This window comes from Balaenoptera physalus (genome assembly GCF_965194825.1).
Source record: "Balaenoptera physalus genome assembly, chromosome: 15".
NCBI classification, from domain to species: domain Eukaryota; kingdom Metazoa; phylum Chordata; class Mammalia; order Artiodactyla; family Balaenopteridae; genus Balaenoptera; species Balaenoptera physalus.
The window spans coordinates 12,167,707-12,195,095 of NC_138894.1; the positions used below are offsets into that span (position 1 = coordinate 12,167,707).

The 27,389-nt window shown below is 56.8% G+C and overlaps 1 protein-coding gene across 2 annotated transcripts in view; it reads right to left on the minus strand.

Annotated features, from left to right (window-relative positions):
• Positions 1-27,118, minus strand: part of KCNIP3 (potassium voltage-gated channel interacting protein 3) — an 89,554-nt gene extending 62,436 nt beyond the window's left edge. Inside the window, exons 1-3 of one of the 2 annotated variants that reach the window (XM_082427369.1) lie at positions 26,969-27,118; positions 19,408-19,479; positions 12,530-12,695 (exon numbers count right to left, since the gene is read on the minus strand). In XM_082427369.1, coding sequence (XP_082283495.1) covers positions 12,530-12,695; positions 19,408-19,479; positions 26,969-26,983 — 253 coding nt within the window. In that variant the 5' untranslated portion in view covers positions 26,984-27,118. The remainder of the gene's footprint in view (positions 1-12,529; positions 12,696-19,407; positions 19,480-26,968) is intronic. The other variant, XM_082427368.1, reaches the window with a different exon arrangement.
• Between the last annotated feature and the right edge of the window lie 271 nt (positions 27,119-27,389).

Below are 27,389 nucleotides of genomic sequence, written 5' to 3' on the forward strand. Positions count from 1 at the left end.
GTGTCCCTGGAGTCTGGGGGATGCAGGGGCAGGTCGGTCGGACCCACACCTGGAAGAGGTCAGGGTGTTGGTCATGGCTACACTGGCCAGAAGTAGCCAGGGTGATGGGAGGGACGTGGATACCCACATAGCAGCAGTCATGGAGGCAGAGGGTGTGTTTCTGCAGGGCTCCCTTGGACCCTGTGGAAGACAGCTGGGGGCCCATCCTCCTCCAAGAAAGACTGCCTGGAGAGGGGAAGTCTCAACAGTTGGGTGTGATAAACAACCACTGGGCGGTGGCATTGGCCTGGCCCCGGCACCCAGCGGGAGCAGAGTGGAGAAAGAGAAGAGATGCTCAGAGATGCCCACGCCCTGCCCTCTTGCTCCAGCCTTAAGCCTGAAACGAGTCAGGGGGAGGGGATTCCAGGGTGAATGAAGGTCTGGAGCTCTAAGGCTTCCCTGAGTACCCGCTAACACCTGAAAGATGACCACAGGATGTGCACAGAATTTCAGCTGAAGGGCCGGGAAGAGCAATTCCACAGAGTAAACTGAAAGGCTCTGAGGTGACAAAGAGCTGCGCTTCCTCCAACTTATTTCATACGTTGATGTCAAGTATTTGTGCTTTAGCAGCCGCCCACATCTCACCTCCCCGCTTCCTGCTCCCAGGCAGCTCCTCCCACCCTGGCCATCCTGTGAATCCCGGAACCAGCATTCCCCGGAGCTGGAAGGGGCTCAGAGGGGGACCAGCAAGCCCAGGCCTTTGTGATTGTTGTCAGATGAGGGACCTGAGGCCCGGGAGGCAGACTGCACCCTTAGGTGACACAGACCTGCAGTATCCTCCTTCCCTTTCTAGAAAGACTGAGACAGAGGGAGCAGGAGAAAGCACCCATGAGCCTGCAGGGGTATCAGACGGGTAAAGAGGTTTAGAAAAGGTGCATAAAGCTACCAGCAGTAAAGACGCACATGGATTGAAACTCCACTAAGCCAGGGCGCTCACTGACCCTTCCAGACGCCCTGCGGAGCAGGTGCCGTTCCCTACACCCCTGCCGGGTTGGACAGATGAGGAGGGGGCTCAGTGTGGGCAGGAGAGATGCTCCAAATCACCAGCCAGCAGGAGCACGTGGGAGTAGCTAGAAGGATCATGGCCAGAGGCTTCGAGACTCCAGGCACCTCCCTCTGCCCCTGGGCCCAGCCCCCAGGCATCTCTCTTCAAGGACCACCATCTTCAAAGTTCCATCCTCCCCCAAAATGACAGCCTGGAGAGGGGAATTCTCAGCAGCTGGGAGGCAGGGCTTAGAGGCATGATGAGCAGAGACGAGATTTCCCTTCTTTTGAAAAGCCCAGGGTGACCCTGGGCTCCCATTCCCAGCAGCAGCAGTGGTCCAAGTGCCCCCCGGAGGTCCCTGAGGTTGCCCCTCTGCCTTAGACTCACATTCCCATCTGAGCTCCCTCTGCAAACCATCACTGTATCAGAATCCTGTCTTCTGATTCCTAGAGATTTATTATTGCTTTTGAAGGTTTTAAACCATTATTATTCGACCCATTTTGAGATGATTGATTATATGCTCACTTTTTAATTTTGATCCTTCTTAAAATAGCATTCATTAATTTGACAAGTATTTGGGGCCTGTGCTAGGCAAGCACCAAGCTCTGTGCTAGGCTCTCGGGGCAGGGCAGGGAACAAGATGGGGGACCCGCCCCTGGAGAGGGGACAAAGGTCAGGTTTTCCAGCCCAGCCCCGCTCGGCCTCGGTCCTTTGTCCCTCAGTGTCCATGAGCAGCTTTCAGCTTTGGCTAAAAAGCCAACATGTCACATGTCTACACTGCCTCATCTTTATATTTTAGAGATTCAATTTGATTTCTCTTTAGGGAATCATGTGATTTCTTTAGCTTCCTTCGCATCCCTCCAATAACAGGATAGAACAAAAGGACACACAAGACCCAAGCCGCTGAGGGTCTCTCCTTCCAGGGTCTGAAGCTCCTGACACCACCCCTTCCTGGGGCGTCCTGCCAAGGAAACTGCAGGGCCCCAGACGCAGGAGCCCCTCTCCCTGTGCCTGGTCTGCATGGTCCGCATGGCCCAGCCTGGGATGAGGTCCTGCTCCGCCCTTGAGCACCTGGCCCGGGGTGGGGCAGGCAGGGAGGCAGAGGGGCAGTGGGACCCACCCAGCCTGCTTGGACTCACTCCCACTCAGGGCTCCTCCGCAGGCCTGAGTCTGAGAGCACAGGCTCCGGGGGAGCCCCCTGCTGCGTCCCTGCTAGAAATTCCACGTTGGTGGGTTTTATAGATTTTGAAAGATGGCTATCACTGATTGAGCACTTTCTAGACACAGGCCTTTCTACATGCTTGCTCGTTTTATTTAATCCTTGCTACAGATGTCATATCTGTCTTTGCTGAGGGAGGAGAGGGGTCCCCAGTGAGGGAGGGAAGAGGGGAGAGGACCCCCGGCCCGAGAGCTGCCAGCTCCCTCCCAGCCTATGCTCGCTGTGCCTGAGTCGGCGCGCCCTGGAGAAGGAAGCCCCCTTCCCACCTGCTTGCCCTCCCTAGACCCACGGGTGCGGGAGCCCCGGCTTGGCACTCGCTGCCCACCGGTCACAGCGCAGGACTCTAAAGCTGGGCGTCCCTTCCAGTCCTCCTCTCAGGACCGCTGTCCCCCGTCACCCCTGCCCCATTCAAGGTGGGCACAGTTTTAAACCCCAAGCCTGCCCTTTCCTGCCCCCTTGTCCCCACTCCTGCCAGAGCAGTCCTCACCTCGAGCCAGGTTCCCAGAGATGAAGCGGAAGGAGAAGCTGATGACGTTGCCCAGGTGTCTCTTGCAGCCGTGCTGGCACACCTGCAGCCTCAGGGCAGCGCCCTGGGCCGGGCCAGGGGCCTCGCCGCGGCCCGCCCTCGCCAGGCCTGGCCCAGGGGCCCTTCTCCTGCCCTCGCTCTGCCCAACCAGCCGCAGTACCGGCCCCCCTCAGCCTACTCTGTGCCTCCTCTGCCTGCGTCTCCCCAGCCTGGCACTCAGTCTTTCCTCTAGAACTCTCTCTCTCTCCCGCCTCTGGTCTGTCTCTCAGTCTCAGTACCAGTGCTGTGGGTCTCAGCCTGTGCCTCCGTGTCTCGGCCTCTCTGGCCTGTCCTTCTCTCCTCCGAGCTCTGTCCCTGCCCTCTGCCCTCTCTCGGCCTTTCCCAGGGCCGCCTGCCCCTCAGCCCAGCCCAGAGCCCCCGGGGGCCGGCCGGTGCCCGGCCGGGGTCAGCCCTGCACCTGCCCCAGGGCCGGCCCCTCCCCTGGCTCCTCGGGACCTCGGTGCTCACTCTGCCTGGAGGCAGAAGGGCTCCTGCAGCTTCCTGGGCTGGGAGGGCATGAGGGCGGGGCTGGGCACTGCTCCTGAGCTCCCAGCAGCAATGGGGGAGGTGCCACTGGTGTGATTTTCAGCTGAGGGTGTGATCTCACTGCAAAGGGGCCTCATCCAGGTCCTGGGGCTTCTGTGCAGCCAGAAAGGGAACAGCCCTGCTCCCATCCACCCCCTGCCCAGGAGGCTCAGGGGCCAGGGACCCTGGGCAGAGCTGGGGGATGAGTGGGGCCTTGGCCTTCGGCTAGCTCTTCACCTCTGCCCTCTGCTCACTGACCCCAGCCCCCAGCCCTGCGGGTGCCTCTGTGGAGTGGAGAAAGGGGAGATGGGAAGGGATCCCTGTGTTGAGGGGGATAAGGAAAAACCAAGGATGTGACTGGAGCAGGCATTGCTAAAGACCCACAGCCCACATTCTCGGAGCACCCGGTGTGCGCAGGCAGCTCGCTGAGGCCCTTCTGGGCATCAAAACAACCCCATGAGCTACGTGTGGCGGAGAACAGCACTGCAGCATTCTCCTCTGCTCTTTCACCTACAGAATTCAGATTTCGTTGGGGATGGAAATGTGCCCAGCTTGAAAAAGAACGCCATCCCCCGCCTTCCTTGCAGTCAGGGTGGCTCAGTTCTAGCCAGTAAAATGTAAGCATAAGTCTTCCAGAGATTTCTGTGAGAGTGTTGCTTTCCTGACGTAGGCATTATCACTTCCTCCTTTCCCCTGATTTCTCCTTTCTCTTGTCGGGAACAAAGCCATGATGGCTGGAGCCAGAGCAACAACTTTGCAACTGTGAGGGAAGAAGCAAAAAACCCCAAAGACCTTGACTCTGATATCCCCAAGCTGCTAAACCAGTGCCAGCCACTGCCTAGCCCAGATTTCTCAGATAGGAGATACATACCTCTGTCTAAATTAAGCCACTGTTGTTTGGGGTTTCTGTTGGCAGGCAAGTAAAAACATTCCTTCCAAAGTGAAAGACCAACTGTTGTACCTTGCACTCCTAGCCAGTGAAAGGACGTACACAAGGGGCTTCTTGTGTACCACAGGTGCTGTGCTGCTCCAGACTGTTTCCAAGCACAAGCAAAGGCTGTGCAGCAGGTCCAGGCTGCGTACAAGCAGCTCTCCCCTTGGGCCTGATGACCCAGCACATTCAATGGCGCACAGTGTGTCTGTGGAAAGTTAGGGTGCTCTGCAGGGCCCAGGGTAGGCCCCGATAGGAGCCTCTGCTTTTGAGCAAAGCCATGCTTTCTTTGGCAAAAATCTCTTCTTCTTTTGACACTACTTCTGGCTCACTCCTGGGCCCTCGGGGAGACGGAAGGCCCGACTGTGGGACACCAGGTGACCCTGAGACCTGAGCTGCCTATCAGGAACTGAGTGTCCACCTCTCCCCCAGCTCTAAAGGGGCATGCACAGCACGCCACCATCACACACAGGTGCTATGTATAAGCTCAGGGTCGGGGGTCTAGAAGGCTCAGGTAGGTGTCTGCTCATACATGGGGCTCAGACCCCCATGGTAACAGCTGCATCGCCACCTTCCCCTCAACCCACACCTGTGGCCTCATGGGGAGTCCCTGAGACCGTTTGAGGAGGAAAAGCACGTGTATGTAATTTATAGACAGAGCTGCAAGAAATGCTGGCACCCACTCAAAGTTGACCTGGCAGCCCACTCAGAGGGGAAGGGCAGTGGAGAAGGGAAATCTTCCTGGTGGGCAGAACGTTGAGTCCATCTGCTTGTCTGGAAGGAGGGGTGGCCTGAGGTGCAGATTGACATTGACTCAGGGGTGGGTACTAAGCATGCGTTCAGGGGTCAAGGAGGTGGAGGGAAGAAGGCTGGAGGAGTGGTGACTAGGAGGCGTGAGGATGTCACAGCCCTTTGTGGATGTTGTCCAAAGGGCAACCAGGCCTGAGGAGGCGCTGAGAGCCTGGTGGACGAGATGGCCTGTCCGTGCACATCAGTCAGCCTGTATTCCTGGCCATGAACAAAGGGCCATGGGGGACTAAGATTACTCATGGGTCCAAGAAATGAACTTCCCCTCACCGGGCTGATCTGGCTACAGCTGTTGTCGGGTGCCCAGCCTGCCAGCAGGGTGACAAGCCAGCCACCAGGTGGCAGGTCAGCTCCACCCTGGCAGGGACCATCATTTACTCTTTCTGGAATTGACATTCATTCTGAATACAGACCTTGCTTTCTGCCCACCTTGCTTCTGCCAACAACATCGCCCATCACTGTGTCCCACACATCATTGCTACTGACCCAAAGACTCATTTTACAGCAAAGAATTGTGGCCAAAGACCAGCGCTTACAAGACCCACGGGCCTCCCCCTATTCCCCATGCCCAGACGCGGTTGGACTTCCAGAACCGTAAAGAGCCCACTGTACACTGGTCCCACTGCCAGTTGTGAGATTCAGGCGCTGTCCTGGATGTGCCACCGCATATGCTGTTCCTCCTCCAGCCAGGAGAATGGGTCCAGAACCAAGGGAAGCACCAGCCCCCAACCACACACTTGCAGCATTTTTGCTTCTCATCTCCAATACTTTGGGCTCTGGATAAGAGGTTTTAGATCCCTAAAGAAGAATGCTGGGACTTCCCTGGCGGTCCAGTGGTTAAGACTCTGCGCTCCCAATGCAGGCGGCGTGGGTTCGATCCCTGGTCAGGGAACTAAGATCCTGCATGCCGCACTGCATGGCCAAAAAAAAAAAAAAAGAAGAAGAAGAAGAAGAATGCTTCCCCAAAGGGGAGACACCAGTGCATCTGTTGAAGTGGAAGCTGAGACTGTCACCTGGCCATGAGGGGCTCCTCACACCACTCAGGCCAACTGACATGAAAGGGCGTTGGCTGGGATGAATGATGCTGATTAGCCAGGGGAGAAGGTGTTACCCCTACATGGGGTGGAGGATGGGGTGGGAACTATGTCTCAGACCTAGTGAATTCACCACGCAACCTATTCATATTGCCAGATACAGGGATCAAAGTGGGGGGGGTGTGTGGAGTTATAGGTAGGATGACCAAGGGCTCAGATCCCTCAAGAATGAGAGTTTGGATCACTCCACCATGGGTTGATTCTTAGCTGAGGGCCCTGTGGTGGATTAAAATGGCCACAGATTTCATACCGCAATTCCACGGAAAGGTAGCCTATTTCCCCTCCACTAGGCTGAGCCTGTGATTGTTTTGACCAATAGCATGCAGCAGAAGTGATGCTGTGTGAGTTCTAGAGCCTCAGCCTCAAGAACTCTCTGCCTCACTTATTGGAACACCCCTTCCTGGAAGTCAGCCGTCTTGTACCTGAGTCCACCATGCTGTGAGGATGCTCAAGCAGCCACGTGGAGAGAGACAGGCACTGAGGCACCAGACGTGTGGGTGGAAGCTTCCTGAACCTCCCAGCCCAGCCCAGTCACCAGCTAAGCAAAGGCAAGTGAGTAATCGCAACTGATGCCATGTGGAGTAGAAGAACCATCTGGGGGGAAGGTAGGGGAGCCCGCCCAAATGCCTGACCCACAGAATTGGGAGAAAAAGATGGTGGTTGTTTTAAGCCACTACATTTGGGGGTATTTTGTTAGGTAACAAAAGGTAACTGAAGCATCTCTCCTTCACACTGGGAGGCTGAACTCTCCAGAGAAATCCTCTTCACAAATCATCTTCCCTCCAGGCTCTAACCATTCAACTTTCTATACTTTTGATAAGGGTAAAAGCTTCAAAAGCTATATACAGTTTTCAGATAAATCCTTGAAAATTTGCACCTGATCTGGCATCTCACTTTGAAACATGATATTGAGTATATCTTCGTGCTTCAAACACATTAAAATTCTGTTAGGGACTTCCCTGGTGGTCCAGTGGTAAAGAATCCGCCTTCCAATGCAGGGGACGTGGGTTCGATCCCTGGTCGGGGAGCTAAGATCCCACGTGCCTCGGGGCAACTAAGCCCACGCGCCACAAGCACCTCAATGAGAGAGCTCACGTGCCGCAAACTACAGAGCCCACGCGCCACAAGTAGAGAGAGAAAACCCTCACGCCACACCTAAAGAGAAGCACGAGCGCCACAACGAAAGATCCCACATGCCTCAGCGGAGATCCCGCGTGCCACAACTAAGACCCAACACAGCCAAATAAATAAATAAAAATTTTTTAAAATTAAAAAAAAATCTGTTAGTATGTAGTTATATATCCTTATGTATTATAGACAAGCTAATTTACCTTTTCATCCCCGTACCTTTCTACTACCACTCTTTTTTTTTTTTTTTAACATCTTTATTGGAGTATAATTGCTTTACAATGTTGTGTTAGTTTCTGCTGTATAACAAAGTGAATCAGCTATACGTATACATATATCCCCATATCTCCTCCCTTTTGCATCTCCCTCCCACCCTCCCTATCCCACCCCTCTAGGTGGTCACAAAGCATGGAGCTGATCTCCCTGTGCTATGGGCTGCTTCCCACTAGCTATCTATTTCACATTTGGTATCTACTACCACTCTTTTATCATGCATGCTGGTGGTGGTGGTGGTGGTGACTTTATGATTTTACATGGGGGTGACAAAACGCCAGGAGAGATGAGTATCTCCCAGAGGTGGATGCAGTGGCTGAGAATCTGGGTCTCCACTTTGGGGGAAGGGGCAGGAATGTGTCCCTTTGTGTGGGGAATGGTCACACCGTGTCACACAGGAGCATGTGGCTGCAGCTCTGGCGTCCCTACCGGAATGCGCTGGGACATGGGGCGTTTCCCATAGCGGCAGGCAGGGCCCTGGCCTTGTCACATCCAGGCCTCCTTCTCTGGCCCTGTAGAGTTTCTGCAGACTTCCCAACAGCCGAGAGTAAATGCCTCTCTGCTTAAACCAGCCAGCCTGGATTCAGGCGTCTGCCACGAAGACCCCAGGTTACTCTGTGGGTGATATTACTATTCCAGGCTTACAGTTAAAGGCACCCAGTCCCACTGTCCTCGTGGGAGCCAGACTTGAGAGGCGGGTCTGTCCGCTTGGTGGCTCAGCCGTGCCCCTGGAGAGGGGGCCTGACATTCTGATAGGAAGGACTTTCAGATGCCAGGGAGATAAGCAGAGCAGCGCAGAGTGCCAGCCTCTGGGTCACTGAGGATGGCCTCCCAGAGTTGGGGAGGGATGCACTTCTGGAGGCCACGCCAACGGCTCTGAGCTGCCCGGTCCCGGGCCACCCATCTTAAAGGCCACCGCTGCTGACTGGCTCCCGACTCCGTGTTGGGGCTTTTACAGCCCAGGGGTGACCCCCAGGGCGCAGCAGCAGCAGCTGGCCCGGCCCCCTGTCCTCGTGCCACCCGGTCCCTGAGTCCCGCCCCCTCCTTGCCGAGTTGCCAAGGCTCAGGACAGCCTCGTGTTCCACTGGGCCACGCTCCTTGGCTCCTGCTCCAAGATGTCCCAGAAATCTGTGGCTCAGGCCGCTTCTGCTGAATGGAAACCACCCCTACCGCCAACAAGGGTGCAGTGTCCCGGCCACCTGCCTGCCTTCCGCCGGCGCCAGCCCAGGACACCCAGCTGCGCCAGGCTGAGCGCGGGGACAGAGCTACACTGAATGGCGCGATTGTCCTCTGCACCCAGAGCCCCGGGAGGCTCCTGAAGGAGCAGAGGCACCTCGTCTGCGCACAGCTGATCATTTCACAAGCACACGGAGCCCTTGGTGTGAGCAAGGTGTCCTCAAGGGATGTGATGGGACTGCAGAGCCCAGGCCCGGGAGCAATGCTCAGTGGAGAGAGGGGTGCACTGGGGTCCCGGCTCCTCTGCCCGGGAGGGCGGCTGCTGCCTCCGCAGACCCCGAGCCCCGCCTTCCCGCAGCTCCCGAGAGAAAAGTCAGGGAAGACACACATCAGGGTGGGCGCCCTGCCCGCAGCATACGGAAGACGCTCCAGGTCAGAGGCCTCGCTCAGCCCTGACCCGTGGGACCCGCGGGACCCGCTGACTCGTGTGACCTTCCTGAGAGTCGGTCTGCTCTTTACTTTTAGTAAAACAGAGTGACCCTCCGTGCCAGCCTCACACAACTAAGGATCGCGTTTTCCATGTTCCACATGGCCTGGCAGGGTGTCTGGTAAACATGTCACCAGGGGAATGGGCAGGGCTGGGCAGAGCCCTTGGTGGTGTCCTGGGCCCTGCACCCCTTCCCCGCCCCCACTGCTGCATGGCCGTGACCAGCCATTCAGCAAAGGCTTCCACACGGCTCTAGAAGGAGCTGACGGGAATAGACGCTGCCATCTAGGAGCCCACCGAGCTCAAGGTGGGACCTGTGGGCGTGGTCCCCTCGGCCCCATTTCCTCTCGTTGTGACCCCAGACACACCCAGCCTGCCCCCCGGGCTTGCTCTTCCCCGTGTCCACGCACGCTCAGGTGTGCAAAAGGCCTCAGCAAGGGGGGCACACCACACCCCAGCCCCATCCTGAAGACCACCATGTGCCAGATGTTTCTGCTGGAAGTTGGAAGCTGGAGCCAGGGCTCAGCAGGAGAGAGGCCTGGGAGTGGGGTGGGTGCTGGATGCCGAGGACAGGGGAGGGAGAGACAGACACTGGGGTCACGGAGGGGCTGCAGGATCCACGGGAGGAAAAGGAGGAGCCTGAGCTGCTGCCAGGCAGACCCTGGAGATGCAGGCCGGTAAGAATTTGAGCCTCGAATGAACGGAGAAAGAGGATGTGATGTACATATATATGCAATGGAATACTACTCAGCCAAAACAAAGAACGAAATGATGCCATTTGCAGCAACATGGATGGACCTGGAGATTATCGTACTAAGTGAAGTAAGTCAGACAAAGACAAATACCATGTGATGTCACTTATATGTGGAATCTAAAATACGACACAAATGAACTTATCTACAAAACAGAAAGAGAATCACAGACATAGAGAACAGCCTTGTGGTTGCCAAGGGGGGGAGGTGGGGTGGAGGAGGGAAGGGATTGGGAGTTTGGGATTAGCAGATGGAAACTAGTATATATAGAATGGATAAACAAGGTCCTACTGTAGAGCACAGGGAACTCCTGTGATAAAACATAATGGAAAGAATATGAAAAAGAATATATATATGTATAACTGAGTCACTTTACTGTACAGCAGAAAGTAACACAACATGGTAAATTAACTATACTTCAATAAAATTGGTGGTGGTGTGATGAATTGGGCGATTGGGATTGACATGTATACACTGATGTGTATAAAATTGATGACTAATAAGAACCTGCTGGGGGCTTCCCTGGTGGCGCAGTGGTTGAGAATCTGCCTGCTAATGCAGGGGACACGGGTTCGAGCCCTGGGCTGGGAAGACCCCACATGCCGCGGAGCAACTAGGCCCGTGAGCCACAACTACTGAGCCTGCGCGTCTGGAGCCAGTGCTCCGCAACAAGAGAGGCCGCGATAGTGAGAGGCCCGCGCACCGCGATGAAGAGTGGCCCCCACTTGCCACAACTAGAGAAAGCCCTAGCACAGAAACGAAGACCCAACATAGCAATCAATCAATAAAGTCTTCAAAAAAAAAAAAAGAAAGAACCTGCTGTATAAAAATAAATACGGGGGCTTCCCTGGTGGCGCAGTGGTTAAGAATCCGCCTGCCAATGCAGGGGACTCGGGTTCGAGCCCTGGTCCCGGAGGATCCCACATGCCGCGGAGCAGCTGGGCCCATGAGCCACAATTACTGAGCCTGCGCGTCTGGAGCCTGTGCTCCGCAACAAGAGAGGCCGCGATGGTGGGAGGCCCGCGCACCGCGATGAAGAGTGGCCCCCACTTGCCACAACTGGAGAAAGCCCTCGCACAGAAACGAAGACCCAACACAGCCATAAATAAATAAATAAATAAAATTTAAAAGAGATAAGCAAAACATTCTCTCTATAAATTTGATCTTTAAAAAATAAAAAATAAATACGTAAATAAATAAAATAAAATTCTTCAGATCGTAAATCTAAAAAAAAAAAAAAAGAATCTGAGCCGAGGCTGGGTCCATCAGAGCAGACCCGAGCCCATCGGGCGCACAAGGCCGGCCACACGAGGGCGCCACGGCTCACCTCTGCTCCCTGTTCCTACCCTAATGGAAAACAATTGCTTTTACTCTGCTGCAGAAAAACAGCCCTGTGAAGATGTGAGCTTCCCAGTTAAGCTGTTTGTATGAAATTGTAGTAACCTCATGTTTCTGGTCGTCCCAAGAAGCTGGAGAGAGAGAGCGCACATGGACCCTACACGTGTATTCACAGGTCCCAGGGCCTCCATGGAGGCTGTTCTGGGGAAGGGACCGGTCAGAAAAGGGTGGCGCAGCAGCACAGGTGGCAGGGGCTCAGGGAAGCAGAAGGGAGGGAACTGGAATCTGCTGGGAGCGCCCTAGAGTGGGTGTGCAGGTAAAGGACAGGGGCCTGGCCTGCACACACTGCTGGCCCCACCCCCATCAAGCCTGGGAGGCTGGGGCCATGAATATACCCATTCTCCAGGCAAGGGGACTGAGGCTCCCTGGAAAACACAGTGTCTGAGACAACGAACAAGACACAGCTGTCAGGATCCAAGTCTGTACCTTTTCCTTAAAGTCAAAGAGGCAGAGTCTCATGCACGCCTATGTGTGTGGTCACAGGAGTGTGCTTGGTGTGTGTGTCTGTGTGGCGTGCACACCTGTGTGTGATGTGTGTGCACCCACATGTGCTTGGTGGGTGTGCACAGGTATGAGTGTGTGGTATGTGTGTGAGAGTATAGGGGTTGCATGAGGTCCCCTCTGCATCTCTTACTGCATCACAGACACCAAATATCGCCAACAGCAAGTGCCGGCCAGCCATTTCTGCCACAAACTCCCAGAACGCAGCAAGAGGTAAAGAGCCAGCCCCAGCCCCTGGGCTGCACTGGGCAGGACCGAGGAGGGGCTGAAGCCCGGGCCTTCTCCTCACCAGGCCCCTGCACGTGTTAGCACCCTGCAGGTGAGTATCAGCCCCCCTTTTCACAGAGGACTTAGAAAGGAAGACTGTGTCACCCAAGGTCACCTGGCCGGCGAGGCTGTGAAGACCCGCTCCATCCTCCCAGCTGGGAAAATTCCAGCATGGTCCTAACGATCTGTCCCCACCTCCCTGGGTCCCGCCTTGAGGTCAGCACCCGGCGTGGAGCAGGCACCGATGAATGGGAACAGGCGTGAATGAATAGAAACATGTCCCCGCAGAGGCAGAGGTGGTGTGGCCCAGGCTGGGGTCCCAGGGTAGGTCTCTGCGCTCAGAACAGACCCCCACCTTCTTCCCAGTCAGCCCAACCCCTACCTGAGCCCTGCGGGGCTGTGCTGGACAGGAGCCACTTCACCAGGCAGCACCGCATCAGTGCCTGGCGGGTGAGCCTCGGCCGCTGCCACTTAACGCCCTCCTTCTTGCTCAGCGGTGTGCGCCCGGGGTCCCCCAGGAGACTGCCGTCTGACACCTTCATCACCTCCTGCAGCAGGAACAGGCAGAGTGGCCCTGAGCCCTTGCTCCCCAAGGGGACCGCCAGATCGTCCCCAGGCCAGCCCTGAGGCCGTCCTTCACTCCACCCAGGGTCTTGCCTTTCAGGGATGCATGCCAGGAGCCCGCAGGCCCGCTGCTGCCCCCGCCCCTGGTCATCTCCTGCCTGGTTTCTCAGCAGCCCCAGTCTCTCTCCAAGAGCCCTTGGTCACTGCGTGGCGAGGCCACCTCGCAGGCACAGACAGTGTCAGCTAGAAAAAGCTGCGCCAGTGATCCAAGCTGGAGGAGTGTGTTGAGAATGACGTTAAAGGCCACCGTGGGGCTCTGTGCACCCTGTGTTCCCACACACACTCCCCACCAGCCACACCGGGCTGCTCTGTGAACACACCCCTTCCACACTGGAGCCCTGCTCATGCTTTAAGATCCCGCTAGCAAGTCACCTCCCCCATGAAGCCCCCCTGGCTTCTAAAGCTGAGGGAGTTGGGTCTGTCCTTGCATCGATAGCTCCACAACAGCACGGACTGTGCAGTGGGAATTTGCTGGAAGAACTCCCGATTGAAGGCAGGGTCTATGGGCAGCGTTTCCCCCACTGGGCACCCTGGTCTGTTACGTGATGGGGCCCCTGGAAGGAGGGAGGTGAGGGTCCAGACTTGCTCATCAACACCCCCGACCCTGGCACGGGCCTGGTTGTCAGAGCCAGACAGTCCCTTAGAGACCACAGTCCAAACCCCTCACTGACTGAAGCCCAGAGAGGGCAGCAGATCTGCACAGGGTCACACAGCAAAGCTGGCCTCCTCGCTTCACCCCAGAGCCCTCGATCTTTTTTCACCTTGAGGCAAACCGAGGCCGCATCAAAGGCCCGAGGACCTCCCCAGGAGGGGGCACATGGATGCAACCCACTACCGTACTCTGTGCAACCATCTGAAGAAACAACTCAAACAACTGATGGGGGAGGGACTTTCCTGGTGGTCCAGTGGTTAAGACTTCGCCTAATGCAGGAGGTGCAGGTTCAATCCCTGGTCCCCTGGTTGGGGAACTAAGATCCCTCATGCCTCACCGCCAAAAAGCCAAAACATAAAACAGAAGCAATATTGTAACAAACTCAATAAAGACTTAAAAAAAACCAAAAAAACAAAACTGACGGGTAGAATCTTGGAGGAGGGGCTGTGGGTGGGAGGTTAAGATGCTGGGCTGTGAGTGTGGCTAGGGAAAGGACAGCCCGGGTCACAGTGGAGGCCCGGAGTGGTGAGATTTGCTGTCCTACATCAATATTTTGAGCGCCCTCACCTGGCCTGCCAGTGGCCCACCATCCTCAGTGCCCAGGCTGGCAGCAGGATGGCCCTCTGGGCATCTGTTGAGTCTCGTTTGCTGCCCTTGTGCCATGCCTCCTGCTTGGGGCGGCTGTGCCATAGGTGTGGCTTGGCCCGTTGGGTCGCTGCCACAGGTAGCCCCAGGTTCATGGTACCCGGGATGCGCGGCCTGAGCTCCAGACGTGGGAGGAAGCAGCGCACCCCCGTGGGTACCAGTTCTGAGTGGGTGGTTTGATTGGCCAGGACAATGGCCAATGGCGTGACGGGCTGGTCATGTCCTTCCAGGGTTGTGGGGTTTCACGTGTGCTACATTTGTACAGTCCTGAAGAGTATATGGGTGTCCGAAATAAATCACAAACAGATGTACATTCGAGCAAGTTCTGCAGATGCAGAGACCCCAGCGCAGCCCCTGCCTCGGTCAGGTTCTCAGGTACAAGGAGCAGAGAGATGGACCCAGGCTGATGGTAACTGGAAAGGAATCAGCAGTGGGGAGCCCAGGCCAGTCCTCCCCGGGAAGGACAGAGAGCCAGGCTGGGAAGACAGACCAGAGCAAAAAGCAGGAGGCTGGATAGCCAGACCTGAGCCACGGTCACCCATGGGACAGCAAGGGCACCTCCGCTGCTGCTGAATAACACGACCCAGGGGCTAGCACTGCCATCCCAGGGGCACTGGGCCTGGGACCCCCCACTGGCGTGATGGCCTTGCTGCCCCTGGAACCTGGAGGCTGCTGCTGGGGGAGTCTCGGTTGAGGCACTAGCTTCAGGTTCAACGTCAAGAGCAGAGGGGTCAGATTGTCCCAGCCCAGGTCATATGCCTAATCCCTGGCTGCAAGGAGAGCTGGGAAAGCAAGCTTCTGGCCTTTTAGGTTCTTTCATGCCCTCTGTGGAGGCTTTCCTGAACTTGAGGAATAAGAAAAACCCTACAAATATCCCCTAAATTGTGGAGTTTGTGCGAATGCCCAGGTGAGGGGAGGCTGGCGCATTGCCTCCTGCAGGCTCTGGTTAGGAGGGAGAACCCTCCAGGTGCTGAGTTGGCTCATGACCCCATGAGGCCCGTCCACATTTGGGGCTGGGCGGTTGGCCTCCTGGTCAGCTTTTGGTGAAGTGGCCGCCTAGACAGGACAACATCCAAACCCCTTATCCTGACTCTCAGGACCTTCCCAGCCAGGTCCCAGCTGCCGGTTTTCCCTCCTGTAGTCAACACCCCCGCAAGCCACCTCCCCAAGACACACCCTCGGCGGCACCCGCCACATTCCTCCTCTTCTCCAAGGCTCAGCTTGCCAATGGGGGGGGTTAGTGGTGCCCAGAGCTGCAGTTAGGGTGGGCACTCACCATCCCAATGGGGCAGAAAGAGGGGGTGAGCGGGGGTGGCCAGGGGCCCCAGGGTGCCAGGGATGCTGAGGGAGGCACCCTATACACACGCACACACATGCACGCACATGCATGCACACACACGCACATCCACACACACACGCACATGCACACACACACATCCATACACACACACACACGTGCGCACAGGCACTGCCCAGGCTGTCAGAGAGAGAGACCTTCTCCATTATTAATGATCTGCTTCAGGAGAGAAATGGCCTCGATGAATAAAGTCTTTCTTTCGGTCCAGGAGGTGGGTAGGGGGAAGACGGGCAGCTGGTGCTTCATTATTTCCTGAACTCTTTGCTGTAGGCTCTGCATATGGGCTTAGGAGAGAACATCAGAGGGAGAAACTGAGGTGGCCCTCAGCATCTCAGGCAGGAGTTGTCTGTAGGGACCCCACCCGCCATCTCAGGACGGCGCTGGCGCTGCTGGCAGGGGCCGCCCTGGCAGAGCCTGAGGCTAGTCCTGGGCACTCTGTCTTGCAGCCAGGCCTGAGCTGATGTGGGGAGACCCAGCCGGTGGCCCGGGGTTCTGTCCTCCTGGGACGGCTGGGAGGGCCCACAGGGCGGGGCTGAGAGCCCCCCTCATGCATGTCTATTCTGGGCCTTAAGGTCACCTCGTTGTCATGACAACCCCAGGAGGTTGGCAACACCATGCCCATTTTAAAGATGAGGAAACTAAGTCTCAGAGAAGCTTGGGGGCATGCCGGGGCCACACTGCACTCATGGCCTCCCGGTTCCAAAGTTCAGGCAGTCTTGGCCACAGGCTGTGCTGCTTAGCTTTCCTGGGCCAGGCCCCTGACAGGCCTTGGAAGATGGGGAGGGGCTCCCAAGCCCCTCAACCATGTCAGAGTAACGGTTTACTAATGTCCCAGGCTAAGGAGTACCTCTCCTGGTGGAGAGGGTTGGACGAGGGTGGAGGAGCCCTGGGCCATGTCCTCCAGCTGGCTGAGGGCCAGGACCCCGCTGTGAGGCCCACAGGCAGGGCCTGGGATGGCCTCCCACTTGAAATGGGTGAGGGGGTCCCGACAGCGAGGAGAGGAAGGGCCCACGGTGGCTGGGCACGAGCAGGGCCACACAAGCGCCAGGAGGGGCCGAGGCCCGAGTACTTGGCCCAGCAGAAGGTGGGGGAGGGAGGAGGCCGGGGGAGTGACCACCGGCTCAACCTCATGACTGGTTGACACTCGTCTGTCTGAGGGAGGGTCTGCCGGGGCTGTCAGGGAACGTTAATGGCCACTCCGGACTCCCTCCTCCTGAATGGGGGCTCTCGGGCATCGAAGGAGGGAGCCCTGCGAGGTGACACCACCTCACTCCCTGACGCTTCTGTGCAGGGAGGTGACAGAGCTGAGGAGGCCTGGGTTGGCGAGGAGACTGCAACACAAATGAATCCCTGGCCAGCCTGCTTTGAGGCCCCAGGGGCTTCTGCTGCATATCAGTAAAACCCAGGGCCTTGTGCGGGCCTGCAAACCCCTCAGTCAATCCCGCCTGACCCTGTGAGCCCATCTCACCTCCACTGCCCGCCTCATCTGTTCTGCGCGTGCCCGCACGCCCGGCTTGAGCATCTCACAGCTCTGCACCTGTTGCTCCTCCACCACACACCTCTCCCCGCACCTCCACACTCCTCCCCCTCCCCTGCACACTCCTCCCCATCCCCTGCACACTCCTCCCCCTCCCCCTGCACACTCCTCCTCCTCCCCCTGCCCACTCCTCCCCCTCCCCTGCACACTCCTCCTCCTCCCCCTGCACACTCCTCCTCCTCCCCCTGCACACTCCTCCCCCTCCCCTGCACACTCCTCCCCCTCCCCCTGCACACTCCTCCCCCTCCCCCTGCACACTCCTCCCCCCTCCCCTGCACACTCCTCCCCCTCCCCCTGCACATTCCTCCCCCTCCCCCTGCCCACTCCTCCTCCTCCCCCTGCACACTCCTCCCCCCTCCCCTGCCCATTCCTCCCCCCTCCCCTGCCCACTCCTCCCCCTCCCCTGCACACTCCTCCCCCTCCCAAGCACACTCCTCCCCCCTCCCCTGCACACTCCTCCCCCTCCCAAGCACACTCCTCCCCCCTCCCCCTGCACACTCTTCCCCCCTCCCCTGCCCACTCCTCCCCCTCCCCCTGCACACTCCTCCCCCTCCCCTGCACACTCCTCCCCCTCCACTGCACACTCCTCCCCCTCCCCTGCACACTCCTCCTCCTCCCCTGCACACTCCTCCCCCTCCCCTGCACACTCCTCCCCCCTCCCCTGCACACTCCTCCCCCTCCCCCTGCCCACGCCTCCCACCTCCCCTGCACACTCCTCCCACCTCCCCTGCACACTCCTCCCCCTCCCCTGCCCACTCCCCCTCCCCTGCACACTCCTCCCCCTCCCCTGCACACTCCTCCCCCTTCCCTGCACACTCCTCCCCCCTCCCCTGCACACTCCTCCTGTACATTCAAGGCTGACTCCTTCTCCCTGTCAGGCCTCAGTCAGACCAGGTGCTGGGAGACCCCTCTCTCTAGGTTGCCATTCATCATCCATATCAACACCTGCTGTGCTTCCCAGCACACTGCTTTTGAACCTACCCTATTTATTTGTTTACCCCGGTGCATTTCCTTCTCTTTCTCCTGGAATGTCAGCTCTGCGAGCTGGCCCTGGCCTGTTGTGTGAGCTGCTCTTCCCCATCACAGAGCCCGACACCCAAGAGACCCTCACGTCCAAAACTCAACAGTAAAACAACAAAGCATCCAGTTAGAAAACGGGCAAAAGACAGGCACAGACATTTCACCGAGGAAGACATACAGGTGGCAAATAAGCCCATGAAAAGTTGTTCCACATCATTAGCCATCAGGGAAATGCAAATAAAACCATAAGGAGATATCACTCGTACCATGGGAACCGCTAAAATCTCAAAAGGTCACATACTATATGATTCTATTTATACAACATTTCACAATGACATTTTAGAAATGGAACAGATTAGTGGGCCAGGGGTTAAGGATGGGGGGAGACGTGGAAGGGGGGAGGTGGGTGTGGCTATAAAAGGGCAACACGAGGGGTCCTCGTGGTGATGGAACTGTTCTGTGTCGCGACTGTGGTGGTGGAAACACAAATCAACATGTGATAAAAGTGAGCAGCACTGCACACACACACACACACACACACACACGAGTGCATGTATTATAAAACTGGGAAAAGGGTACTTAGGGGCTGTTTTACTTTCTTTTATTTTACATCTTTATTGGAGTAGGATTGCTTTACAATGGTGTGTTAGTTTCTGCTTTATAACAAAGTGAATCAGCTATACATACACATATGTCCCCATATCTCCTCCTCTTGCATCTCCCTCCCACCCTCCCTATCCCACCCCTCTAGGTGGTCACAGAGCACCGAGCTGATCTCCCTGTGCTATGCAGCTGCTTCCCACTAGCTACCTATTTTATGTTTGGTAGTGTATATATGCCCATGCCACTCTCTCACTTCGTCCCAGCTTACCCTTCCCCCTCCCCGTGTCCTCAAGTCCATTATCTACGTCTGCGTCTTTATTCCTGTCCTGCCTTAGGGGCTGTTTTATTTCGTACAACTACAAGTGAGTCTACAGTGATCTCAATAAAGTTTCCATTAAAAAAATACTCTCGTACATACAAAAAAAAGAATACTTAAAAAATACAAACACACACAAAACCCTCAATAAATACCCTAAAATGCCCTGGTGAAAGCCCCCTAATGCTCTCTCCATAATTTGCCTGAGACCTTCTCCCCTCCTGCTCTTGCCTGATGCATTTTAACAGCGGATGGAGCCATCCCTCCATCCTCCATGGGCCTCAGGGGATGGTCAGAGTTGGGTGGCAGAGACCAGTGAAGCCAGAAGATCTGGGGCCTGAGGTCACACAGCGTCCCCAGCAGTACATCTGGCCATGTAAGCATTGTGGGCCAGGTCCCAGAAATGGCCCTAGGCTGGCCCCGGGGACCTGCAGTCTCCTGGGAGGCTCACAAGGTTCCCTCAGGGCAGGGGCTGCAGGTGGTCGGAGCCATTTCCGCCCACTCACCCCAGACTTGCAGCTCCTGCCCGGCCAGTGGGGTCCAAGGGCAGGTCTCAGCTTCCTTCCAAGTCCCCGGGTCTGTGGGGAGCAGAGGAGGGACAGAAAGGGCACTGCACTGGCGATGCACCTACTTTCCAGCAGGTACTGAGCTGGGTGCTTTATTTAACGCTCACACCAATCTTTCGAGGTTCCGTGGGCCCTCCTGCAAATTGCCCAGCTGAAGCCCAAATCCTGTAATAGGACTTTCTCACACCCTCTCACCAAGCTCACCACGTTACCCGTGGTGTGTGTTCTCTCTCGGCCAAGGGCAACAAGGAGTCAACCAACTTGTTCACCTTCAGGTGTGTCCTGCTGGGCTTTGGCTGGAGGGGGTGGGGCACCTGGGAGAATCTCGTGCCTGGTACAGGGCATGACGAAGACTCTGGGTGCCCGCAGCATCCCTCTAGCTCCAGCTCTGAGACTCAGCAGCCCACATAGTGGGGGAGGGTGGGAGGGGCTGGAATTTAATGCCGTTGTTTTGTTTTCATGGCGTTGTTATGGTTACCTCAGCGATTGCTACTAGCTCTCCTTTTACGATAATGATTTACAGATTCCCTTTTAAATGAGCTTACTGAAATTTAAAATGTGAGTTAATTTAAAGGAAAAATAAGAAACAATAGCACAGGTTGTGGCAGATAAAACCAAATCGGTGAAGGCAGAGTACAAACAGCTAGGAAGTTTGGAGTCTGAGCACGGACTGAGGTGTCCTGTACAGTGACCACTCCCCGCATGTGACTACTGAACATTTGAAACGGGGTTAGTCCAAATTGAGATGTGCCATCAGTGCAAATACACACTGGGTTTCAAATCCTTCATAGTAGAATGTAAAATAGCTCATTAATAATTTTTATATTGATTACACGTTGAAATAATATTTACATTGGGTTAAATAAAATATATTATTAAAAATATATATTTTTTACTTTCTTTAATGTGTCTGCCGGACCATTTAAAATGATACCTGGGCCTTGTAATGCATTTCTATTGGCCAGCACTGTTCTAGATGGTTCTCAGACCTGCCAGTTGGGGGGTGTGGGGCAGCCTCCCGCTGCCAGGGCACACCCTGACCCCAGCTCCTCTTTCCCACCCAAGTCCAGGCTAGTGTCAGTCAGAGTTGTTTCAGAAAGGTGAAACAACCTTTCTGGTGAAAGGTGAAAGGTGAAAGGTCTGGTGGAGTGTGGAAGAGAACTGGGGGACAATGAGGCAAGTGGCTAACTTGGGGGGCTGCCCAAGTTGAGGGGACTACAGTGTGGGGGGTTGAGCCAGGCCCAGGCAGCGGGATGGGTGGTGGAAATATCAGTGTGATGAGTATTTAGGATCTGCTGTAGGTGTAGGTAGTGATGGAAGGGTCAAGGTGATTCCTCAGTAACTGTGACATTGTCACCATGGAGATGGGTACCGGAAGCAGAACAACCCTTCATGCCTTCCAGCTCCCCCTACATGTGGTCCAGATTCTCCACGAGGACACTCCATTCTCAACCATCACCTGAGAGTTTTCACCACCGCATAGAAAGAGGCCAGATCATTTTAAACAAACCACTGGGACCTGGACCGGAACAGCCCACCTTGTGGCTCCTCACCCCCACCAGGCCCCCAGCAAGGCCAGCAGTCCACAGGGCGGCTGTCCCTGCCCACTGCCCCATGCCCAGCGTGCACAGCTCCGTCCTGTGGAAGCCCATCTGTCAGGCCGTCAGGGGCACTCCAAGGCCAGACCATTGCGCAGCTGGCTCAGTTTCTGTGGTTCTCGCCAGCTGGGCTCCAGAGAACCCCCAAAGAGCATCTCAGGGAAGGCGCGGCAGAGGTGACCTGTGGGCACGCGGCAGCCTTTGGGGCGAGAACATCCAGGCTCCCTTCCTCAGAGGCAATGTTATTGAGTCAATGCATATGCAAAAGGCACGGCTAACTTCTCCCAAGTGTTTACAGGCATTTATGCATGAGACACAGCATGAAGAGTTTCGTAAGAGCCACCAGGACCCGCTGGATGCTGGTTCAGAAGACACACTTAGCTGAGGAGGGGGAATTTCAAGCTGGTTGACGTTATTTCAGTCAGTACAGTGGGAAGAGGTCTGTGGTCAGCCAGACAAGGACTTGAATCCTGGACCCTCACCTCCTGGCTGGGCCACCTTGGACAGAGTACTTGACCACCCTGATCCTCAGTTTGCTCATCTGTAAAATGGGGATAATAACAGGGCTTCACGGGACTATGGAGAAGGTTAAACGAGCTGACATATACAACCCCCCCAAGCAGGAGTGATTAGCACTATTCTTCACCCTTCTGATGCTCAGTGCAAGGGGCAGGGCCAAGCCCAGGGCCCAGTGACATCAGCGGGGACACCCAACTCGCTCTGCTCAGCTGGCTGCATACCAGAATCACCTGGGAGACTTCCCCACCTCTGCCCACCCGGGGGCTGCATTATTGATTCAGTGGGGTCTGTGCTGCTCTATTTTTATAAAGCTCCTCAGCCAATCTGAAAGTGCAGCTAAGGTTTAGAGGGCTTATCCCACCGGATAGGAAATTCTGGGCCTTGTCTGTGGGAGGAAGGAGTCTGGGGTTCGCAATCTCCCTCCTTCCCGGGGTGGGAGGGTGCGGCTGGGGCTGCCTCGAGGCCAGAGCCTGGGCCAGCGGGGACGGGCAGCCCTGCCGAGCTGTGGGGCTGCCTGGCGCCCTGACCCCGCCCACGGGTGCTCCTGCAGGCAAGCTCACTGCGCGCCCACTCATCTTTGCTTGCTCTGTCTCCATCACTTGGGACAGATGGCAGGAAGTGGCAGTGGGCGTTGTGTCGTGCGGGCCCCGAGGATTTGGGATAGGGAGGCTTTGGGGAGCCTTGATTCTCCTCCCACCCCTGAGCACCAACAGATATGGGCCAGGCGGCCTGCCTCCTGAGGGGAGCTGAGATTGTCATGAGTCCTTGCAGAACACAGGCGCGTGCGCGCGCGCGCACACACACACACACACACACACACACACACACACGCCTGGGTGCCGCCCCTCCCAGAGCACTGGAGCAGGGGAGGGGAGGACTGGGTCGGCCCTGCCCTGCCTCTGATGCTGCCACCTCGGCCAGGACACTAGCTCTTCACCTGCCTCTTGCTGCCCAGGCAACGAGGGCTTCTCATCAACCCAGCGGTGGACTCAGAGCTACCCACTGACCACACTCTCCCGCTGGGGAGCCCTTCCCAGGCTCTACTCAGTAATCCAAAACTGATAACACTGACACTCCCACCATCTACGGAGCTCTCGCAACGCACCAGGGGCTGTGCTAAGCGGGTTGGTGTAGGATCTTATTTATCTAGGAGGTCGATGATATTTCCTCCAGGAAAACGAGGAGACCATGGAACAGAGGAGCTAAATAACTTGTCTGAGGACACACAGCTTGGGCATGAGGGGGGCTGGGACTGAGCCCAGATCTGCTGAGGCACAGCTGGGCTAACAGCTGGCGAGGTGCAGCTGTGTTATCTCCGCAGCCACCTTCGCTCCTGGCCGGGCTCGTCAATTACAAATAGCGGGGGTGGGCCTTGTGACAGGCCAGGAGGCATATGTGTGGGGCGGGGCGATCTGCATCACAGCATCTTGGAGCTTTTGGTGGTGCCCCCCTCACCTCTACACCCAGCCGCCACTGCTCAGCACAGGGCCGGACCTCAAGTGGGGGCCTGGCAGAGGCTATGAGCGCATCTGAGGCTCAGATGGGGAGACTGAGGCCCAGGGAGGGGATGGACCCTGCCCGAGCTCACAGTCACTTGGGCAGAGTTGGGGCTAGAATTTGGCTCTCTGGGCTCACTGCCCAGAGTGCCCATCTTGACAGAGGATTTCTTTTTGGCCTCACCCCACAGCATGCGGGATCTTAGTTCCCCAGCCAGGGATCGAACCCATGCCCCCTGCATAGGAAGCGTGGAGTCTTAACCACTGGACCACCAGGGAAGTCCCAAGAGAGGATCTTAAAACAGGGCCAGGCATAGCACCAGCAGCGGGGACTCGGATTTACCCCTTGCCTGCCCCGGAGGCATGTGCTGGAAGCAGGGGAGGACAGGGGGCGGCCGCAGAGCTGGAGATGAGGCCGGCAAAGGCCAGCAGCTGCTCTGCCTAGCTGAGCACGGCACAGGCGCGGGCCAGCCTGATGGAGGGGAGGGCTGGGCAGAGACTTCAGGCAACAGATCAGAGCGGGGAGGTTGGGCCAACCGGGAGACGGGGCTGTCCTGCTCAGCTCAGCTCTGCAACCCCCCTCCAACTCTGGTGCCAGCAGGTCCCCTTGGTTCTCTCCCTGTCACATGGCCGCTCTGTGGCGCTCTAGGATGTGGGCTGATCACAGCTGACAGATGCACCTGTTCCAGGGAAACATCAGTCAGCTGGGGATGGGGAGATGGGGAGGGCAACACCGTGACTCACTCCACACTGCGCCCTCCTTTCTGCTCTGTCTCCTTCCGGCCCGGGGCTGGAGGACCAGCAAAGGAAGACTTGCCAAGTTCTTTCCCTTCTCCTTTCTTTGCCTTGGAAACCAAGGCTGCCCCTCTTCCTCACAGAGGCCACATTCAGGGCTCTGCAGCTGCTCGTGGGCATCACCAGAGATGCCTTGGGGTGGGGCGGGAGAGTAGATGGGCCCCAAGCCAGCCCGAGGTGGCAAAGCAGCTCCCTCTCTTGCAGAAGATTTTGATGAGAAAAGGGCTCCTGATTTCAAAACACTGGGGTCCTTTCCTTTGCAGCTCTGGATCTGCAGCCCAGACAAGGGGCTGTGGCTGGCTCAAGGTCACATGGCTAACCAGGAGACGTGGCCAGGGGCGGGATCTGACTTATGTGCACTCTCTAAAGGATTCGGAGGGTGCAACAGGCCACAACTCCATGGAGCCAGCCCCTCACTGGGATGGGGCACCTCCTCAGCTGCCTGGTCACAGGCACGCCCCTCTCTCCCTGTAGCCTTCTCCCATGACCTCCCCATCCATCCCCCCAAGCCGTAGGCAACTGAGCTTTAGAGCAAGACAGAGCAGGGTTCAAATCCCAGCTGTAACACTTTATAGCTTGCAATCATGGGTGGGCCTCAGTTTCCTCATCTGTAAAGGCAGTGCAATACCAAGAGCGACCTCAGGGCTGCCTGGGGGTCCAGGGAAATAATGCAGGTGCAGAGCCTGCTGGAAGGACCATGGCGGGAGGAGTGGCCACCTCAGGGCTCCTGCCCTTCAGCCTTGACCTTGTCCCAGGCTCCACCTAGAGAACAGTCAGAGCCACCTCACTCCCCATTACACTTCAGGGCTTTGATTACTTTAGAAATAGGGGAGAAGATTAGGGCCCACCTCCCACAAATGCCCTGCAAGAAGGCAGGAACCTGGGCAGGTAGCGGGTCCCGATGGACATGCCGGGTCATGAAGACATCACTCCCTGAAGACCCGGGAGCAGAGCCTGCAGTTCTCTTTGCTCCTTTCTCCTAAGAGTTCACGGAGCTCAAGTCCTGGTGCTGGGCTGGATGAGCCCCGCCCCCCCGTCCCCACCGCACTGGAGCCTCGTGTCTGTGAAAGGGGAAGCGGCAGTGCCTGCCCTCCCAGGACACTGTGAGGATCCACAAATGACAGTGACAGGCACTGAGGGTGGATGAGTCAGGCAACTCCCAGCCTGTGCTCTGAACCGTAGTCCCTGTTGCCACTAGAGGGGAAGGTGATTTTCACAATCCTCCTGCTGACCTTGGTGAGGGACCCAATGGTGGCTTCCCTCAGACCACTGTCCCTGCCTGGCCCAGCACCAGAAGGTGTGGGACCCACTCCAGCCTCTGGCCAGCCCAGCTGCAGGAGGGCCCCCAGCAGGCACCGCGAGATCCGCTGGGGCCCGGCTGTGAGGGAAGGCGGAGGCCAGTGTGGGGTCACAATGGCCAAGGGAAGGGGCAGATGCACCAGCGGGACTTGAGCAACTCACTCCACCCATCCGGCAGGGACAGGGAGTGGCCTCCTGGCAGGTAGGGCCGGCAGAGGAAAGGCAAGAGAAGGAGGACTGTCCCATGCCCGGTGGGCAGAGTGGGCTGCGTGCACGCCTGCGTACAGCCTGACTCTGTAGAAACCCCCACCTCTGTGTGCACGCAGGTTGGGCAGCACAGGCAGCTGTGGGCACAGTCGCAGGGCATGGCTGTGCATTGCATGTTCATACTGACGACCCTGGATGCATGTGACCTGTGCCAGCTATGGCACGTGTGTGCAGTGAGTATGACAATGTGAGCGTGCATGCAACAAGGCGCTAAGTTTCTCTACTTCTGCCCTGTCTGCCTGAAGGTTGTAGGAGAGACTTAAGGTGCCTGGAGAGAAAATACCTTTTCAACATGCCCTGTCGCCAGCCTCGAAGGGTTTCCTGTCAGCACTTCTGCCAATCCTCCTGGCACACCCGAGCAATGGAGCAGACAGAGCAGGGGTGGCCTGGGGCTCTGGGGTAGTGTGGCCTGGAATCAGCAGCCACAAGCCCACTCTGGGCTGCTTGTCTTCATGGGTGACAGAGAGGCAGGACTCCATCTCTGCGGGGGGGTGGGGTGGAGTTGGGGGAGACTGCCAGATGCCAGCCCAGTATCCATTCTTCCTTACCCACAAAACCCTGATTTTAGTTGAGATTTATTTTTGCCCTTCTTTCTACTTCCTGCTGCTTGTATGTGCTGGCTGGAGCTCCAGCAGCCATTTTGGACCTTAAGGTAACCTCAAGAATGGAAGCCAGTGAGACAGATGGAGCCTAGTCCCTGCTGACCGTAGGGCTTCCGTGCCAGCCTTCTATTGCCTCCCTCCGGACTTCTGCATGAGAGAGAAATGCAAGCAACCTTGCTCAAACCACTGTTATTTGGGCTGTTCTGTTACAAGCAGCCAGATCTAATCCTGGTGTTTCTTCTTCCCTCCAAAGCAAGACTGTCCCAAACACGTGGGGAGCTGGCAAGGCATCAGGACAGATTTTCTGAGTGTTAACTATTCTGGGGGTTAGCTTATTTCCCTTTCCCTCTTTATTCTTCATTTAATTATCCTTCATCCTTCCCAACACCTCACTACCATCTCTTGAACTTTGTTCCCGGCATTTTCCTTGCACTCTCTGTCTCCAACCTCCCAAGAGCCCCACAGAGTAGGAACTAATCACATTCGTCCTTGTCAGTGGTCTCCTAACCCTTTAGGAAGTGGATATTCATTAATTACTTGGATAATTAAACGATGCACTCACTGACCAGCCTTCAAGCGTAAGACACCCTCTCCCAGCACTCAGCCTTCCCCCAACGCAAAAGGCCATGGGCCCAGGCTCAGGGTCAGCACTCTGGCACCTGTCCCAGCGACTTAACTGAACCGGGTGGTTGACCCCAAGCTCCTCCTCCGTCCAGCTTCTGCTCCACAAATACCTAAAGCCCCTGCCGTCCAAAGGGGGCCCCAGGAGCCTAGCCTCCCAGCCAGGACACCCCAACACTTACTTTCCCAAAAGCGACCCTACAGGAGACAGCGGGGGCTGGGGTCAAAGGAGGAGGCACAGCAAGGCTTCCGGGTCCAGGGCAACCCCCAGAAGCTCCCGCTCCCCTCCCGCGCCGGCGCCTACCTTGGCCCGCTGCATCCTGGGCACCGGAGGAAACTGTTGCCGGCTTCCCCACTGCGCAGCCGAGGAGAACAGGACTGCCGGGCCGGGCTGGCAGCTGCCTCATGTTTGCTGGGACCCAGACGTAATTGTTACCGGCGGCTCCGCGCCCGCCCCCTATCCACCCGCCCTCCGGGCGCGCTTCTACCCTAAGCTCCGCCCCTTCTGCTCTGTCTCCTCCCCCGCTCAACCTGACCCCCGTCTGTGTCTCTCCCTCTCCCTCTCGCATCTTTTCCGTCTCTCTCCCAGGCTCTCCGTCCCACACTCTGGGTATAAACCACTCCTAACCCTGCCCTCTCAGCCTGTCGCCGAGGGTCTCTCTCCGTGTGTCCCCCTCCTCCGCCCCGTCTGTCTGCTCCCCAACCTTGGAGCGGGGAGGGGTGGG